A 14,582-nucleotide genomic window follows, 5' to 3' on the forward strand; every position below is an offset into this window, starting at 1 on the left:
CCCCCATGAGTACAAAATCGTACGACTATTGTTGTCCTCAAGCTTTCAGGGTCTGTGGTAAGAACGTATGTTCAGATGCTTCTTAAACTTGGCGACGGTGATTGTCCCCTTCCTCCTCGTTTGTCCTGCATAATAAGGGTGTTTATAATTAGACTGTAGCTCATCGATCTGTGTATTTTTGAAAGCTGTCTCCCCGCTTTTCACAAGCAAACACACAAACTGCAAGATACGGAAGTGAGGAAAACTGCGTGCCGTGTCAGGCGGATGTCTTTTGCCAGCCAAATGAGTGCCATTATCCGTATGCGCTAGACCTGTTGGTTGGCTTCACCCTCCATCTGCTCAGGGATCCACAGCCTTGTACCAGCCGGGCTTCCTGTTTAACCGAACCCCCCAGGCGAGGGCTCTGAGGGGGACCTCGTTAAAAGTTCTCCTCATCCCCCCCCCCATGATTTCTTTCTTTCCTACCTACAGAGTCACCCGCTTTCATCCCGGAATCACCAGCATAACAGCACCATCTCAATCCAGGTCACGGAAGCCCTCCTGGCATCGGGGATCAACTGTTCGGCCGAAAACAAGCTGGGCACCACCGAGCACCAATTCATGCTGGAATTGAGTAAGTCCCTTCCTATCGGACCAAGAAGGGGCTGTTGCGGGGTGTGTGCCTTGCATGCTTTTCGGGGAGAAGCTGAGACAGGCAGATGGCAATCTCTTTTAACAGCGAGTCCAATAAATTCTACTAACCATTTCCCACTCGTCCCCCGTAACCCATCCTGGTCCCTTAATTTGGGGTGGCGCCTTTAAAGGGCAACGATCCTCTCAGAGAAGGACAAAGTGACATGTCCAGGCGCTGAGAGCGACCGACAGCTGTCTTGGGCCACAGGGGACTCCCGGCTGAAGCTCACCCCATGAGCTCCCTGGGCTCCCTCCTCCAATGACTGCAGTGGGGGGGGGGGCAAAAGTAGCGGAGTTGGGGGTCCGGGTTGGGGCAGGTCCCTCTCCTGCCACGTTGCTTCTCGAAGAACTTAGAGAGTCTGGCTTTCTTGCAGAGTTGCTTGACTCATTTCATTAATGGGGGACAACAGAATTCCATTTCTCTGTCCCACGAAGGCTGGTATCCTGTTTCAGAAACAGACAGCGGGAGAGGGGGAGAGTGCTCGCCTCCCGACGGGGTCTCCTTCACACGCCTGTGTCCTCCCTCGCTGGTTGCAAGAGCAGTCGTGCAAACAGGCAGGCGGTGGGGGGGGAGCTGGTAGGTGGTCTGAGGCAAGGGGGAACCTACGCGGTTATCCTTCTGCAAGACGATGCTGGCTGAAACATTTCAGCATTGGGGGTCAGTACATCCTTGATAATCGCTTTGAGGGGACCGTTGGCGTTCTTTCCAGTTTGCTGAAGGGAAACCAGCATGTGATTCAAATCCTGAACAATGCAACACGTGTGCCTTGATCTGCAATGTCAAATTCCTGTGGACTCTTCTCTCTCTGCTTGCCTTGAAGCCTCATGATCCCTTTAGGGGGGTGAGGAGCGCAAGAAAGACACTGTTCTGCTTCATGGCCTCCTTCTCTTTCTTTCCTCTAAAGGGCCAGCAGCCACCAAACCTGGAGTCCCGGACTCTGACGAGATGCTCAGTGAGTTTCTCCCCTCGTTCTGAATACGGTGTGGGGCACCTTGGGGGGTTTGGAGGGGGCCCTCCAGAGAAAAGGACCTGAGGGCGGGGGGCCCAGAATAAAGCTGGATCGTGTGCATGTCTCCCCACACGGTCCCGTGGACCCACCTGCTCCAAACTCAGGAGAGGCAAGCTTAATTGGCACCTGGAAGAGAGGGGGCCTGGTAAGAAACTCCCCCCCCGGCCCATCCTGTGCTTGTCAGAGAAGAAAAGCAAGGCATGCAAGAAATGGATATGTGCAACGTTTAATACTGAAAACGGAGACTGGAGGGTTTGCACCAGAACTAATAGCTGAACTCTGGCATGCGCGACGGGGCTTCAGCCTGGCACCACATTAAAAAGAAGGCAGTCGGTGCCCGTCGGGCGTCCAAGAGGAGGTGCCCCCCCTCTAAGGGAGCCTTCCTCCCTCTGGCCACATCCAGGTGCAAGTCTCAGGGGTGGGGCACTGAGAAGGGCTACCCTGTGGGGGGACCTTAATAGTGAGGCTGGCAGGGGTGGGTGAGAAAAAAGGCAACTCAGAGATTTAGGTCCCAAGCGGTTCAGATGCTTGAAAAGTTCTTATCCACAGCCTGGAAGCCTTATGGGCAGCCGGTGCCGTTTTTTCAGAGCTGGGATCCTGGTTGCCAAGAGGGGTTCCTCGCTAGCTGGCCGTGTCACCTTGAAGGGTGGGAGGGCAATGATCCCCCAGGAGAGAGCGCTGCAGTGACCAAAGCAAGAGGGGGCCAGAGTGCGGCCAGACCCCCAGTACCCCAGGGTGGAGCTCAGAGGGGATTCCCAGAGTGGATCTTGGCCCAGCCCCCTCCCCAGCCAAAAGCTTCATTTAAAGACAGTCTGTGGCTCAGCGGGTGAATGCTTTGGGGACAAGGTAACATTTGATGTGAACTTCCAGGACTCTTGTTTATGTCTTTTCATGGAATGGAACCACCACGGATCCAGGTAATGGGATTATGATTATTTCAGGCTGCACCGATGCTCACTTTAATAGGAGAATATGCATACCTTTTAAAAAAAGGAGAGAGAGATACACTTTTCTTGCATAATCTATTCAATCAGAATACGAATAAGCTAAAGCCAGACTTCAGACTTCGTTAAGCCTTTTGAAGCCCTGCTCAAAACATTCTATAAACAGTTTGCCAGCCCTCCCAGAAATATCTCCATTAGCTTCTCTTTTTTGCTGCGCTCTCAGATCTACTCTGACTTCCTGTGACCCTTTTCCAGGGTTTTCCATGTAGAGATTACTGAGAAGCAGTTTCGCCTTCCCTGTTTCTGGGTGGGATCCCTGGGACGATTGCGCAGCTGGCCCAAGGACACCCAGGCTGGCTCTTCTCCCAAAGAGGCCCCGTGGGGGGGGGGATCAAACTCCCAACCTCTGGCTCTGCAACCAGAGACCAAACTCGCCAAGCTACGCCGTTGGGCTTCCTGATCCCATATTTCAGAAGTCCTGCAACAGGTTCCAACCAGCACATCCTTAAGCAGGGCATATTTATAGAACTCGACCCTTTCTTTTAAAAACTGCTGCTTCAGGAACGGCAGAGGAAAGGAGGGGCTCCTCCCAGCTGTTGTCATGCAGGTGATGGGGCCGTAGGCAGGCTGTCTGGAGGTCCTCTTAGGATCATAGCCCCAGCCACCCTGTTCCTCCCAATACCAGTTGCCAGGGACTGAGCTTGGAAGAGGGCAGCTGGGGTTTTGCCTGCTGTCTGTCCCTGGGCATCCGATTGTCCGTCATCAGACAGGATGCTGAACTTGATAACTTTTGGAGTCTGGCCCAGCACCGCTGTTCTTACATTCTAAGAAGCCCGCGGCTGCTTGAGAAGCCAGGTTTTCCTACCATCATCCTAACGGTGGCTCCGTTCTCCGTCTGCTGCTCTCTAGATGTCTCTCCTGCTCCAACCTCGCCAGAACCATCTTCTTTTTCCCTCACTCCCACTCCAACTGGGCCATCTCCAGATGTTCTCACTCCCACCCCAACTGGGCCACCTCCAGATGTTTCCTCTAATTTCACCTGGCCAGGAAATGATACTCAAGGGTATGGGTACAACCAGACCACACCTCCCCAAACTCCCGGAGAAGGGGAGGAAGGTACAGTTGGAAATTATCCAGAGAAAACCCATTCCTTTTACTTTCGCTGGAGCAGCTTTGACCCGTTGGTAAGGGGCAGCCCGCAACAAGCCGGTCTCTCCTGATCCCTCGCACTGGCGCTTGTTTGAGCCGCCCCTTATCATACCGCAAAACAAACTGGCAGTCCAAACCCAAAAGGCATTATTTATGAAGTTTTTTTTTTGAAAAAAAGAACAAGTGCTTAGTTTTGCTCCAGAACAATTCCAAGACAATGACCTTGCAGTAAGAACTGCTCTGCAAACCTGCATGTGTTGCTCTTCCTTGGCACTATTTTATTTTATCAACCTGGGAGAGCCGCCAGGGTGCTCATTCAGCTCCTGGGGGTTCAGCTGGAGCTTAGACCCCATGCTTCACAACCATGAGGACTAGGAACTTGCTTTTTAAAAAAAATTCAAGGGATTGAAAAAAAAAAGAATAGAAGCTGAATTTGAATGCCCTCTTCTGTGGCTTTTTGTCACTTTGGGAAGTGTGGCAGGCAATATGGCGGAGAAAGCAGCAGATCCAGTCCTCGGGTGTAATGGATTGGGGTCACCTTTGTTGCAGGGTGCCCGTAGACCGAGACTCTCTGCACCCTCCAACGTCTTCTGCAGTGTTTATGCTGTTGAATGGATGCCTCCCCCCTGTGCTGCCACTCCTCACATCACTGCAACTCCCAGGAGTGGCTCTTTCAGTTGGCCAATGCCTCGTTGGGCCTCTTGTGAAACGCCTTCTCTTCCTCTCCGGCTTCCTCCCAAGGATGGCCGTTCTTGCCAAAGCAGCCCCCGGTAGCAAGAAGTGCTTGGTGACTACAAAGGGGAACCTATTGGGAGCAAGGAGTTTTAACACCTTCCAAAACAGAACTTGTTGCCCTCTAGACCCACTTCCAAGGGCTGGTGATATTAATTTCAACTTGCGGCCTCAGGCTAAGCTTTGGGAGAAAGCCAAGGGGAGTTTTGAAAGCTCTTTTCCAGGTTTCGGAAAAGTGATTCTGTTTCTTTTTGTCTCCCTGCATAGAACCAAAGGAGAGCAATGGGGTCATCATCGTGGCTGTCATTGTGTGCATCATGGTGGTGTCCATCCTCGGGGCCGTCCTTTACTTCTTGCACAAGAAAGGGAAGCTTGCTTGCGGACGGTCAGGGAAGCAAGAGATGTAAGCAAGCCTTCTCCGTATTCTCGAAGGCTTTCACGGCCGGGGATCCGATGGTGGTTGTAGGTTTTCCGGGCTGTTTTGCCGTGTTCTTAAGGTTTTTCTTCCTGGTGAAACGTTAGGAAGAAAAACCTTAAGAACACGGCCAAACAGCCCGGAAAATGCACAACAACCATCAAGCCTTCTCCTTTCCCACTCCCACTCCTTGCCTGTCATTCACACACTTCCCCATCAGTGTTGCACCAAGCGAGCTGGCTTCTCCTGATTTGGGACGGTGGAAAGGGACCGGGGGGGGGGGGCCCTTTGGTTGTTTCCTCCTGCTAAGTCGCGTAACACCGTACAGGGACACTTTCCAACTGGAACCACAGCTGGAATGCCTGTGGCCATAGGTGGGTCACAATTCCCAAGATGGTTAGTGGTGGGTAGCGTGTAAAAACACTTCTTATAAGTGAAAGACAGAAAACATTGCTAATTATTCCAATAAAGTGTCTTCTCCTGAAATGTAACATTGTTACATCCTCATTAAGGGTAACTAGCTACCAGTCACTGCATAAGTAAATGCAGCATTTGTTGTTGTTTAGTCGTTAAGTCATATCCGACTCTTTGTGACCCCATGGACCAGAGCACACCAGGCCCTCCTGTCTTCCACTGCCTCCCGGAGTTGGGTCAAATTCATGTCGGTCGCTTCGATGACCCTGTCCAACCATCTTGTCCTCTATCGTCCCCTTCTCCTCTTGCCTTCACTCTTTCCCAACATCAGCGTCTTTTCCAGGGAGTCTTCTCTTCTCATGAGAGATGGCCAAAGTCTTGGAGCCTCAGCTTCAGGATCTGTCCTTCCAGTGAGCACTCTGGGTTGATTTCCCTCAGAACAGATAGATTTGTTCTCCTTGCAGTCCAGGGGACTCTCAAGAGTCTCCTCCAGCACCACAATTTGAAAGCATCAATTTTTCGGCGGTTCCTGCTCCAGGTGGATCGCATTGAGTCAGAACTCTACACTATGACTTATCCGTCTTGGGCATCCATGCACGGCATAGCCCATAGCTTCCCTGAATTACTCAAGCCCCTTCACCACGACAAGGCAGCCATCCGTGAAAGGGAGATGCAGCATAAACAGCAGCAAATCGGCCTTCGTCGTTGAATCACACCCCTGGCTGCCCACGTATGCTGGATAGAGCTAGTGACTTGTTGAGAAGGGGTTGCTGCCCCCCCAGCACTTCCCCTGTCTTTGCTGTCCAGCCGGGTCCTGGCCTTCTGGAACCACCACCGACCAACTCCCCGTTTTGTGTCTCAGCCGGCCGGCTTTTGGATGCACTCACACTCTTGTCCTCCTTCCTCCCTAGCACGAGGCCCGACGCGCACAAAGATGAGATTGTAGTTGAAGTCAAGTCAGATAAAGCTCCCGAAGAGGCGGGGCTCCTGCAAGGTGCCAATGGGGAGAAGAAGTCCACAGGTGACCAGGTAAGCCCAACCAAAGGGCCAGCCCCCCCCCCGATGTGGCTGTGTTTTCAGTGGGCTGTGCCCTCTCCAAATTGTGACATGGGGACTCCACCTCACTACGTTCCTCTGGGATGCGTTGCGTCTGGATCCTTCCGTCCAGCTCCTGATGCCTCTCCAGAACCCCAGGGAAGGAACCAGGTGGCCGCAGCCTGGCGGTTTCTGGTCCTGTCCCCCCCACCTCCGTTTCAGCCGCCGGGCCAGAGGGACCCTCTTTTGGGACTGGTGCCTGGGAGGGTCCCTAAGGTTCGCAGTTCTCAGACTGCAAAAACAGGAGGACAAAGGGCATGCAACGCCTCGCTGTTCCCACATACCTTTGCCGTGGCTCTTGGGGGGTGGGCACTTAACAGCCTTGGGGCACAGAGCTGCCCAAGACAAAGGCTGTAGACACATCCCTGCTCACTGGCAAACCAGACAGCTGCCCACTGGCACACACACCCTCCAGTACATTGTCTCCACTGGTGACGCCAGCATGCTGCTGAGCCCTTGCTGTGCACCGTCTGGAGTCTACTGGTGGGCACGTCGTGAGCTCCCACCCCTTGGCGGCTCTTCGGTGCCCCTCCTTAACTGCTGTGGCAAGGCCTGACTCGCCCCCCATGATCTTGCCAGAGGAATCCTCCGACTCCCCTGTGGAAAATCATTGGGGTGTGTGCTTTGCTGTGCTCCCAAGAATTTTTGCTCATTCACAGAATGGCTGCAAGAATTTACCTTGACGACCTTTCTATATTAATGATGGCCGGGGGGTGGGGGGGGGAGACGGACCGTGAGACTGACTGGGCAGTGGGAGTTGTGTTGGTTTCTCAGAGCACCGCTGTGTAATTATGACTTTGATCATTTTTATATTTCCCATCTTTCCAAGGGAGAGGAATACATCAATCTGAGGAACTGAGAGGACAAGCCAGCCACACATCTTTCTTTAAGATTCCTCCTGCCCTCGAAACGCCCTCCCTCCCCTGCTCCCACGGCCAGCGCCTTACGAACCCATGAGAGACGAAGCTCGGTGGCAAAGGATCCCCCACCACCCGCCCGGCGAGCTCTGAAGGACAAAAAGACTAGATGAAACAGACTGGTGCTTCTTTGCTTCTCGCAGACTGAGCGAAAAGGAGGGAGGCTTGCTTCCGAGCATTCAGTTGCAAAACTTTGGCTCTACTGTACAATAAAGGTGTTTTTTTTCCACCCCCCAAACAGTCCGTTCAAGAGAGAAGGGCCAAAGACCCGCATAGCCACCGAAGCACTTGCCAAGCAAGGCTAGTTGGAACTGAACCGTTTCATTCCTCCCCAAGACTCCCGCCGACAGGTGCAGAGCTGGCGAATGGCGCAAGAAGGGGTTGATTTTCCTTAAAGTTTGGCCCTGGGCTCGCTCAGGGTCGAAAACTTCCCAAACTGTTCCTCATAGACACGGTTCTAAAGAAGTACACACGATGTAGAAGGCCTGGGGGCTTGGGAGTGGCCGGGAGTAGGCAAGACACTGAAGGACAGGGTTCCCCCCCTTTCTTTTTTTGTATAAAACTGTATAGTCACATATTTCTACCCGAGAACTTAATTTTTTTCCCTCTCCTCAACTCTGCCAAGGCTCCTAAGGTCCCTTACCTAGATGAAGCACTTGTGAGTCCTTCGAGAAGCCGTCTAACGGGGCACGGGCGACTGCGTTAGGTGTAATAATTTCTATCACCCCTTCCTCTTAGAGTTGGGCACCTCTGCTTCGGTAGTCAGAGGACAATAAATACAAAGGGGGGGGGGGCAGCAACAAGTTTCAAAAATGTAACGGGAGGGTTGGCGTTCTTTCCGTACCGTACAATTGCTCAGGCATCAAAATGACACGTTTAATGCTTTTTGTTTTCCAAATATTTGCCTGGAAGTGGGAGGTTCCCTCCAAAAGAAAGAAATGTCATGCCCCTCTTTCTTTCCTTATTCCCCAAGTTCAAAATGGGCATCAGGCCTTAAATACTGTCCATTGCAGGCACCTGATTTTGAGCACAGAACCTAGAAGGGTGGGCAAAGTTGGTTAAAAATTTGCTTTCCTACATTTGTTTTTGTCACGGTTGAAAAAGAGCAAACTCGTTAACCAAAAAGGGGTGTTGCGCTTTACTTGTAAGCTACAAGGTTATCAAAAACAAAGCTTTTGTTATATATATATATATATTTTTGTTGATGTGTGTGTAAATTTAAGAGTGTCTGAGTTGCAGGGTTTATATATATATATATTATAAATATATGAAAAATAAAAAGTTAAAAATACCATGACTTAGCTCTTCACTGGTGGCACCTTCATGAAGAGGAACTAGGACAATAGAACTGCAAGATCTTTAGTTTTAAACCCCCTCACCCAGAAGAGCAGGTTTCTTGTGACCAGTGAGGTCTCATGTAGGAAATCTGTGGTGCAGCCTTGGGGCATCTCGGGAAAGCCCCACATGTATTGACCGATTTTTCTTTGGTGGTGGATTCCTGGGTTCTCGAACACCAAAACCCAGTTTAATTCCTATAGTTTGCACACAGACCCACAATTGTAATGCACAAACTACTGTTGGCCAGCTCCCCTTAAAGCGGACACAACGAGCAATATGCTACAACAAAGAAATTTATTTAAAAATAAAACTTTGTTTTTGTTTTTTCCTTTTACAGACACACACGGAATACCCTAAATACTCCCCACCCATCTGCCCCCCACAAGTTCTTTAGTGGGCAGCTTACAAGAATGAAAAATAAATAACATTAGTTATAACCTCTAAAACATTAACAATGCCTTTAAAGAACAAAATGAAGACTTTAGACCAAATGAACCTTAAAGCTCAGCTACTCTGTAAGAATATTTACCTTCTGTTCTTATTCTTTACAGGCCCGATAGGATTAAATACTGCTAATATTTTTTTTTATATTAATGACATAATTTTAAAATAGTCAGTGAAAATCTGATTTTTATTTAAACACTGATATTAAAATTGGTTCTCAACCTTCAGGAGAAACAGAACTACTTATTAACCCCTCTCTCACCCAATGAAGGTAACAAATTTAGCATTTCGCTTTTCCTATTTCCCCTCCCTCTTGCAGTTTTTGTCACAAGAACAGCAGTGCTTCCCTGGTGGGGTTAAAACATCCACCCGTGGCCAATCCCACAGCCCCCAAATCGGCTGCAGGAAGGGCAACCTTCATAAAGCCACATGGGAATCCTGCAAATGCAGCAGCCGCTGTTGAAGATGCGGGGAGGCAGCCGTTGCCTAAACTGAACAGGCACTGAGCAGGTTAGTACTGGAAGGGCACAACCCACCGGAAACTCCTTGCGCATCCGTGCGCACGGCACGAGAGAAGAGATCCTGGCAGCCTGGCCTCGTTCCCCAGCGCGCATGCAGGAAGCGCTCCCAAAGACGAGATGCCGTCTGCTTCCAGTCAAGAGGCCACCACGTCCTGTTTCAGTGCGGGGAGCAGGGGCCGTTGGGGGGGGGGTGTCTGGTTCTTCCGACACGATGTCCCATCCCATGGCTTGTTAAAAACCCTACCCATCAGAGCTGCCCTGCCTGCCCATCCCGCCCAGGTGGCTAAGGGCACCCCTGCCCCAACAGCAAAGCTGGGGGGGGGGGGAATGGCTCGCTGGGGCTGCGCGCCGTTGCACCACCTTGGGTTGGATTCCTCCTCCCAAGCAGCTGCGGATCAGGAGCAACGCCACGGCTTTCCCAAGGGAGCCACGTCTTCGATCCGTCTCTTCTTCAGACTCCCCTATCAAAAGGCACTAGACATTTGGGTCTGAGGAAAAGTCCACCTTTTTCAGATCGAAAGACCCGGGAGGGGGGGGCGGGCAGGGGAGTGTAATGCAGTCCATTTTTAACGAAGCAGCCGGGATCACAGCTCAGGAAGCGCTACGGTTCGGCTTCCCTTGTGCTTGCAAACAACAACATTCATGTGGTTCGAGGAGAAAGAGCCGCTCGACAAGCTTCGTCAGGCAAGTTTAAGACACAAGACGTGGACAAGAAGAGCACATGCAAAGGAGGCCAGTAGGTGCACCTGCTGCGACAATGCCCACCCGCCCACCCCCCTAGGCAGCTCTCTCGCCTGCGGGGTGGTTGCCAAACCCAGAAGGCTTCCAAAACAAGGCTGGCCATTCAGAGCGCCCAGCAAGATGTCCGTCCAAAGAGGCCTATTGGTGGTGCTGTGGCTGCCTTGCCCCAAGGAGGGTGCATTTGTGGGCTAGCTAAGCCATCAAGACTGGCTGCTCATGAATTTCTCCTCCCCCCCCCCCCCATGCTGCAACCAGCAGCTGAGTAGGAAAATCTAACTTCACCAAGGCTGAAGTCAATTGCAAACTGGTCCCCAACTCAACAAGGAGCTAGCAGATGCTTCGGGGAGAAACTGCAGGCAGGAGAATCCCAGGAGAGTCTCAACTGAAATGCGCAGCCCACTCAGTTCTTTAAAATCTTCCCAACCACAACTTGTTACCCTGCCGTTGTCTTCAGAAGATCTTCATTCCCTTCTTCCGAAATGCCACCAGGAATGCCAAGAACAGTAAGACACATGCTGGCAGAGGCTGGCAAGGTTACAGAAATCTTCAGGGTTTCATGTGAAAGCCAAGAGATGGGCTGATGCCGCTCTTGTCGTATCCCATGGAATGGGCTTCTGGGGTCACTGTGAGGTGTTGGCACCCGAAAACTGGGAAGCAAAAGGCTTGAGTGGGGCTGCAGAGGGTAAAACCAGTGGCTCAGCTTTAGCACAAATATTGTGTTCCCAATCCTGCTGGATGCCATGGATGGTGTCCTTACCAAAAAAAAAAAAAGGGGGGGCGTCCCCTCTGGCATCCTCGGCAATTATTTCCCAGGGACCCAAGGCCCCGTGGCTGGCAGTCTGGAGAGAACCCACCCAAACAGAGATGGTGACTGTAGCATCCTCTTCTGGAGGAAAAAAAGCCACCATTCTGATGGCAAGCATAGGAACCTGGGGAAGTATTTAAACGGGCAAGCGACCACAGGGAAACACCAAAAATGCAACACATTTCAAGAGATAAATCTTCACGTTGCGGCTAATCCTGTTTGTCTACCCTGCACTGAAAACTCAGGAAGGGGATGACGGAGAGAGAGAAAAGTCCTCTGCCCGCTGTCTTGTCCGCTGGGTTGCTTCTCGAGGCTCAAAGGCATCTTTCTCTAGGACTCCTGCCACGAGCAGCAAGTGCTTGAAAAGTAAACAACGGTGTCATTAAATCAGCACCTTACTGATCTCTTTTTTATCCCCTACAGAATTACTGCCAACTTTTAGTCTGTCAGAGGATCTAAACTCCTTCTCAGCGATGGGACAAGTGAGGAGAAAGGAGGCCCTCGTCTTTCACATCATTTGATAAAAGCTGTGGATGAAGTTGTTGCATTTTTACTGTTCAGTGGTAAGACATTTACACCAAAACTGAACGCCCTTTCTTACACAAATCAAGAAGTATCACGGAACGTGGCTAAATGCCATCTTACAGAGGCCGCCCCGTTGGGAAGATGGAGCCCAGGCAATGACAGGAGGCCTTCAAACACTCCTGAGGCTCCTGGTATCATGTCAACCAGCAACAGGAACACAGGTGTTGAAAGAAAGCTGCTCCAAATCCTTAACTGTATGGATTACAGTAAAGCACCTTCAGGGCAGAAGGCTCAGGGCTAGGAAGCGCGGCATTCAGCTGACTCCCCAGCAACCCTCCAGAAGTCCAGCATCTACAGTGCCTCAGGATCCAGTGTGTGTGGCAAGCAATGTTGGCCACGGGGTGCCCGACAGCACCGTTAGGAGCTGAACGTTCCTGCAAAGGCAGAAGGGAGCAAGCAGCATGTGGAAGAGAACAGGAGGAGCTGTTACAGCAGAAGGAAGCTGTCGGCACCTCTTCCTTAGTCAAGAAATCTGTACCCAGTAGCAGGTGGTCTCAAAAGCCTGAACCAAAACACACAGCAGCAAAGAGGCCCAAATCGGGTACCCTGAACCACAGAGGGCGCAACACAAGCCATGGGGAGATGCCCTTCAACACACGGGCATCCAGTCTGAATTCACAGCACAAAGTCCCCTCTCTCCGCCCCTTCCTTGTCCACCAGCAACAGGAAACCAGAGGTATCTATCCAAAGCAACGTATTTGTTCTCTCAAACTAGAAAGTGCAGGGCAGGAAGAGGAGGTGGGGTGGGGACAAACGGGGGCGGAGGGTGGGTTTGACTCCCAAAAGGCGCACAGACTGTCGGACACACCGCTTGGCTCCGTTTCATCCCACTCGCTTCGAAACCTGGAATCGCGCAAAACCCTGATGACCGATTCTCTGCAGAGGCAGAGGCTGACTTCTCCCGAAGTCTCTCAAGGTGCCCACCATCTCCTCTACGTAGAAGCCGGGCAGTAGGAGTGCCCAGGGAGCTTGATGCACAAGGGGGGGTCTTCCCAGGCAGGGCCAGCGGATGTGCTATGTGGCCACGTGGGCCGGGGAGGAAATGGCGACAAACTCCCGGAGAATATTTTTGGCCATGTCAATATTGTTATGGGCAATGACAAGCGCCTTCTGAATGTCCTGATATGAGTAGCCTTGGCTCATGAGGTTCTCAATCTCGCTGGAGAGCTGGGGGTTGCCGGCAGAGACCAGCCTAGCCCCACTGCCTTGCAAGCAGCTGCCCGCCTTCCGCTCAGAGTTAATCCGCCGAGGCAAGGGTTTGGGGGGCCTCTCTGGAACCTCTCGGGAGCCGTCAGAGAAACCTGGAAAAGAAAGGGCCACATCGTCTCACGGAACGGCACAAGCATTTAGGAACAGAGAGGAATCCAAGCCTAGCGCAGACTTCTTTTCCAAGACTCTCACACTTCAAAGTTCTGATTCTTCACCACAGCATCCCATAAACACTACTGGAAGACTCACAGTCCCAGAGTGCCATCAGAAGGAAGTATGAGTATGGTTTGCCTAGAAAACCTTGGGAAGGTTGCCGTGAGTCGGAATCAACTTGACAGCATGTAAGACGGGAGTTGGGAACTCCTGGGGAGCAGAGGCTAAAGCAGAATTCACAGAATACACAGCCAAGGGGTTTTTCCTATCATGGCCAAGATTCAGCAGCACCAATGACAAGCAGTTTTCCATGAAGCACAGGGGTGTGAAGGTGCCCTCCTGTACGACAGAGCCTCTGAGGAATCAGAGAGTGGAGGATGTACCTCTCTTCCTGAAGCAACAGGAATGGGGGGGGGGGAGGAAGAGAAAAACACTGCGATTTGGGTGTTGCCAGTTCTTCAACAGAACAGGGGCACAAAAGAGAGGAATGGGGGCTGTGTGCATTTCGCACATGGTCTGCTATAAAGGCACACGTGTTTGCAGGAGTCAGACAACTTTTCAGATTCTTACTCTGTCCAACACTAAAAGCCCTAGCCTGCTGTGCAGTAGTGGAAGTCAACTCTTGGTCTCCCCTTCAGTGGCCCTCGTGGAGCCAGCAAGAGGTAGTTTTGTGGCTTATTGTTTAAAATGGGGACTCTAGGGTACGCTGGTAGGAAGCAGAAGTCAGCCTCAGGCTCTCTGGGCTTCTGAGAAATGCACACTTCAGAGGAAAAAGGAACAACTCAAAACCACATCACTTGCCAGAGAAGGGGAAGCATGTGTGAGAGCATTGCTCAGCATCAATTCCAGAAAAGAAAAGGCTACAGATCTTTCTCCTGTCAGTTCAGGAGTCAGGATCCACAGAACGGCCATGTCAAAGCCCAGTGCAAAGTCCTCTTGGCAAAAGGCTGAGAACAGCTGGCCAGCCACACTGTACATTCCTGCTTATGCTCTTTACGGGTAATGAAAGTGTGCCTATGACGGAGAAACGCCACATGCACCCTCTCCCACACTGCAAAACCTCAAGGGCCAGCATGACGCACCTGCTAGAACATCGCCATCTAAAGAGGCCCGGCCAAAGGCAGAGGTTGCGTTTGAGATGTCAGAGAGCGTACGGCGCGCCACGGTTGCATGGCTGGCAGGTCGAGGGACATCATAACCATCCTCTTCGTTCTCCGATTCTTCGGGCCCATTGGCAGCCTTGCCAGCGGCAGCTGCATCACCGCCCTCTTAGAAAGAACAGACATGAATGAGGAGCACGCTGTTAGCTACCGCCCTCTGACCTGCAGGTACATTTCTAGGGAACATGTTCCAGGGAGAAACATTTGACAGCCAAAACCTCAAACTGGTGAAATTGCACATCAGTTAATGATGCAATGAATAGCAAAACCTTTCCAAA

At 51.5% G+C, this 14,582-nt stretch overlaps 2 protein-coding genes across 2 annotated transcripts in view; one reads left to right on the top strand and one right to left on the bottom strand.

Annotated features, from left to right (window-relative positions):
• MCAM (melanoma cell adhesion molecule) overlaps positions 1-8,639 on the top strand; it is a 33,119-nt gene extending 24,480 nt beyond the window's left edge. Inside the window, exons 12-16 of the mRNA XM_020792809.3 lie at positions 472-613; positions 1,578-1,625; positions 4,775-4,910; positions 6,248-6,365; positions 7,261-8,639. Coding sequence (XP_020648468.3) covers positions 472-613; positions 1,578-1,625; positions 4,775-4,910; positions 6,248-6,365; positions 7,261-7,290 — 474 coding nt within the window. The 3' untranslated portion in view covers positions 7,291-8,639. The remainder of the gene's footprint in view (positions 1-471; positions 614-1,577; positions 1,626-4,774; positions 4,911-6,247; positions 6,366-7,260) is intronic.
• Positions 8,640-8,963: 324 nt separating this feature from the next.
• The window catches only part of CBL (Cbl proto-oncogene), a 43,799-nt gene continuing 38,180 nt past the window's right edge, over positions 8,964-14,582 (bottom strand). The window contains exons 15-16 of the mRNA XM_072979273.2: positions 14,227-14,412; positions 8,964-13,083 (exon numbers count right to left, since the gene is read on the bottom strand). Coding sequence (XP_072835374.2) covers positions 12,797-13,083; positions 14,227-14,412 — 473 coding nt within the window. The 3' untranslated portion in view covers positions 8,964-12,796. The remainder of the gene's footprint in view (positions 13,084-14,226; positions 14,413-14,582) is intronic.

The sequence above is a fragment of the Pogona vitticeps genome, chromosome 8 (assembly GCF_051106095.1).
Source record: "Pogona vitticeps strain Pit_001003342236 chromosome 8, PviZW2.1, whole genome shotgun sequence".
Taxonomy (NCBI): domain Eukaryota; kingdom Metazoa; phylum Chordata; class Lepidosauria; order Squamata; family Agamidae; genus Pogona; species Pogona vitticeps.